Raw genomic sequence first — 3,825 nt, 5'->3', positions numbered from 1 at the left:
GTCTGCAGTGGGAGAACTTCTGTGCTGGAGACACCCCTCCGGCAGCAATTTCCAGTGTTTACCTATGCCGCCATCTTGGTTTCTCCCCTCTCTTCCTTTTTTATGAATAATTTTCCAGCCTGGCTTTTTTTAAAAATATATATATTTTATTGAGTTTTTACAGAGAGGAAAGGAGAGAGATAGAGAGTTAGAAACATCGATGAGAGAGAAACATCGACCAGCTGCCTCCTGCACACTCCCCACTGGGGATGTGCCCGCAACCAAGGTACATGCCCTTGATTGGAATCGAACCTGGGACCTTTCAGTCCGCAGGCCAATGCTCTATCCACTGAGCCAAACCGGTTTCGGCCAGCCTGGCTTTTTAACCACCTCCTCTGTTTCTTTGGTCATTTTTTTTCCTCTCATTTTTATTGATTTACCTTCCTCCCATTTCTATTCATCCTTTCACTCCAACCCTGCCTTTGATTCTCTATTCTTTTCTGTGTAAATTGAGATCCTAACAGCTTCTAACATTGCCATTTGTTTATCTGTTCATTGAAGGACTCTATTGATATGAAGATGAATCAGAAGATAGAGTCCTTAAGGACAGGTCTGTGGGGACATGGATATATATATATATATATATATGCTATTTGTAACTTTATGATATAATCATCACACTGTATATTAAGTATTTGTTTATGTGTCCCTTCCATTAGATTGTGAAGGTTAAGTAAGTTCAGTTAATATTCATTGAATGAATGAGTGAATGAATGATGTGTGTGTGTGTGTGTGTGTGTGTGTGTGTGATGATAAAGGATATAAAAAGTGCACAGAGTGCTATTGGAAACCAGGGAAGTAGTAATTTTGTTCAAGGACAATCGTGGAAAGGCTTATAGGAGATGACATTAGTTTGGCTTTGAAGGGTATTACTGCTGGAGAAAATTTAGAAAAAGAAGATATGGAGATAATGTAAATTTTTGGTGCAGATTTTTAGTGCTCAGAGAATGCTCTTTAGGTACGGTGATTTGATAGGAACAATTGGTATACAATGAAGATAGCAAGGCCCAAGATTGTGAATTAAGGTTGTGAAGGCCTCCAAGTTCCATCATGCTAAGAACTTGGAATTTTGTACCATAGGTAATAGTCATTGAAGAGTTATAAAAGCAGATTTGCTAGGTTCTGTTTTAGAAAGATAACTTTGGTTGTGTATGAAGAAGAGATTAGGAGAATAATAATTTAGGAAGCTTTTTACCATAATTTAGGCTAAAGGTGATACTCTGAATTAGATGTAAAGGGATGAGAGATTGAGATTACGTTAAAAGCATAAAAAATTTTTTAGCAGCTGTATGGAGGCATATTTTATGTGCCAAAACAAATATTTTTAATATATTTTTTATTGATTTCAGAGAGGAAGGAAGAGAAATAGAGACATCAATGATGAGAGAAAATCATTGATCAGCTGCCTCTTGCACACCCCCAACTGGGGATCCAGCCTTCACCTGGGCATGTGCCCTGACCAGGAATCGAACCACGACCTCCTGGTTTATAGGTTGAGGCTCAATTACTGAGCCACACAGGCAGGGAGAGAGAAATATTTTAAAGATAGTATTGTTTATCTCTCAGTTCTTTTTTTAAAAAATATGCTTGTTTTTGTTTTTAGAGAGAGAGGAAGGGAGAGGGAGAGAGGAATAGAAACATCGATCAGCTTCCTCCTGCACACCCCCTCCTGGGGATCAAGTCAGAAACCAGGCATATGCCAGAAATTGAACCAGTGACCTCTTGGTGCATGGGGCAATGTTCAACCAAACCTGTTTGATTTGGTGAACACTTGAAAGTGGTTAAAAAAGGCATTTTGCAATTTAAAGTTTATACTTTAAAGATAGAGTTTTGACATATTAGATTCACTCCTTTCTATTGAAGAAATTTTTTTCATTGTGCCTTTTCCACAGTGATCTTTTAAGAAAATTTTACACATTATACACACACACACACACACACACACACACACATATACATATATATGTATTCTTTCATGAAGAACAGATCTATTTAGTTAGAATTTCAGGAATTCTTACGAGGGTATAAAGATAACTTTTAGAGAGGACAAAATCCTTTCCTGACTTTAATGAAAGACAAGATAAGTAAGGGCATTTTCTTTACTAACATTGTTATATTGATGCTCAGTGAATACTGATGATATGATTGCAGGTAAATTGGCAGGATGAGGAGCAGCAAATCAAAAGAGGTGCCTTTACCAAATCCAAGGAACTCTCAAAGCAAGGATACTGTTCAAGGTATGATTTTTTTTTAACTGAATTTATTAATCCTTTGTTTAGGTCATATGTATAAAAGTCTGAACTAATCAGTAATGAAAATTATACACATGCTTTGATTTATAAAAGGGATAAATAATTAAATTTTTTTTTACATTTGATTAATGCAGTTTAAAAAATAATGTTTTCTATTTTAAAATTTTAATTTTGTTTTGAAGATACAAGGTAACTTACCTTCTAAGGCATCCTATGGTAAAGGAAAAAAATATTTTTTGAAAAAGAATCAGTATATGTAAAACTAGTTTTATACAATTTCTTAGAAATTCTGGCTTAAGTAGTATGACATAGCTCTTAATATACACCTATAGTGCACTGGTAACAAAAATAATAGTCTCGTTGAACTCTTTAAAATGATGCTTTTGGGGATAACCGTAATTTAGAGTGTGATATTTTTTGAGGGACATAGACAAACTGGAGTATATCTGGAGGAAGATTGTTGGGTTTCTGAGGGATCTGGAAATCATGTCACATAAGGAGCATTTGGAGGAAATGAAAATATCCTAGAGAAGTATGACTCAGGGGAAATATATGGCCTTATACTGTGTGAAGGGCTGTTATATGAAAGATTTTAGGTGTAGTTTTCTAATCTTTATACATAATGTGACTTACCATACAATGCAAAATTTTGTATTTGTTCAGCTCATTGGGGTAAATTGTTGGAGATGTGAAATTGGAGTGTGGGTGGGGGTTAGTCCAGCTGTCCTAAGGACTAATAGGACCAGTGTCTAATACAACTCAACTGTATACTGTATTAGGCAGCTCAACGTTATTGGATGGGAGAAGAACTATGTTTTGGCTCAATATAGTACAACACTTTTTAGAGAATAGTTCTGCCTAATAAAGAGGGTTTCAAACTTTTGAATGTATTTGGGAGCTTATTAAAATGTAGATTCCAAGGTCTACTTCAGAGCTTTTGATTCAGTAAATATCAATGTTCCCCAGCAGATATAACCACATCATGGGATGCACATTCTCAGACCAAGGCTGCTGTAAGTAGTTATAGTTTCCATTTCTTTCTGGTTTAAAATTGATTACTTGTTGTAATTGAATAAATTAAAATTTTTTCTACAGTGCTTTTGGTAACAAAATAAGATTGACATTTTGGTAAGAAATTATCCTATCTAATAATAGACAAACATGGTAATTGACCATACCTTCGCTACACCTCCCATTGACTAATCAACGAGATATGCAAATTAACCCAACCAAGATGGCGGCCGGAAGCCACGCAGCTGAAGCGAGCCGGAGGCTTGCTTGCTCCAGTGATGGAGGAAGCCAAGGTTCCCCACCTGCCGCGGCCTGCTCTAAGCTACACTCTAAGCAACAAAGTTTCAATTATAGAAGCTAAACAAACCCCAGATACCTGCTCTCAGCAGGCTGTGGCCTTGGAGCTGGAGCGAGCAGTGACATCAACAAAGTGTCAATTATAGAAGGTAAATAAATCCCAGAATAAAAATAAAGAAAAAAAGGAGAGGCTGGGAGCTTCAGTCGCAGGCGGGCTTGGCCAGCC

The 3,825-nt window shown here is 36.7% G+C and overlaps 1 protein-coding gene across 5 annotated transcripts in view; it reads left to right on the top strand.

Moving 5' to 3' along the window:
* CEP350 (centrosomal protein 350kDa) overlaps positions 1 to 3,825 on the top strand; it is a 128,204-nt gene that overhangs the window by 26,203 nt on the left and 98,176 nt on the right. For 4 of the 5 annotated variants that reach the window (XM_015570073.1, XM_006754496.2, XM_006754493.2 and 1 more), the window contains 2 exons: positions 2,191 to 2,276; positions 3,258 to 3,304. In XM_015570073.1, the coding sequence (XP_015425559.1) occupies positions 2,204 to 2,276; positions 3,258 to 3,304 (120 nt within the window). In that variant the 5' untranslated portion in view covers positions 2,191 to 2,203. The remainder of the gene's footprint in view (positions 1 to 2,190; positions 2,277 to 3,257; positions 3,305 to 3,825) is intronic. The other variant, XM_006754495.2, reaches the window with a different exon arrangement.

This window comes from Myotis davidii, unplaced genomic scaffold, assembly GCF_000327345.1.
Source record: "Myotis davidii unplaced genomic scaffold, ASM32734v1 scaffold591, whole genome shotgun sequence".
Taxonomy (NCBI): domain Eukaryota; kingdom Metazoa; phylum Chordata; class Mammalia; order Chiroptera; family Vespertilionidae; genus Myotis; species Myotis davidii.
The sequence above is the reverse complement of the archived record's forward strand: the minus strand, read 5'-3'. Positions and strand labels throughout refer to the sequence as shown.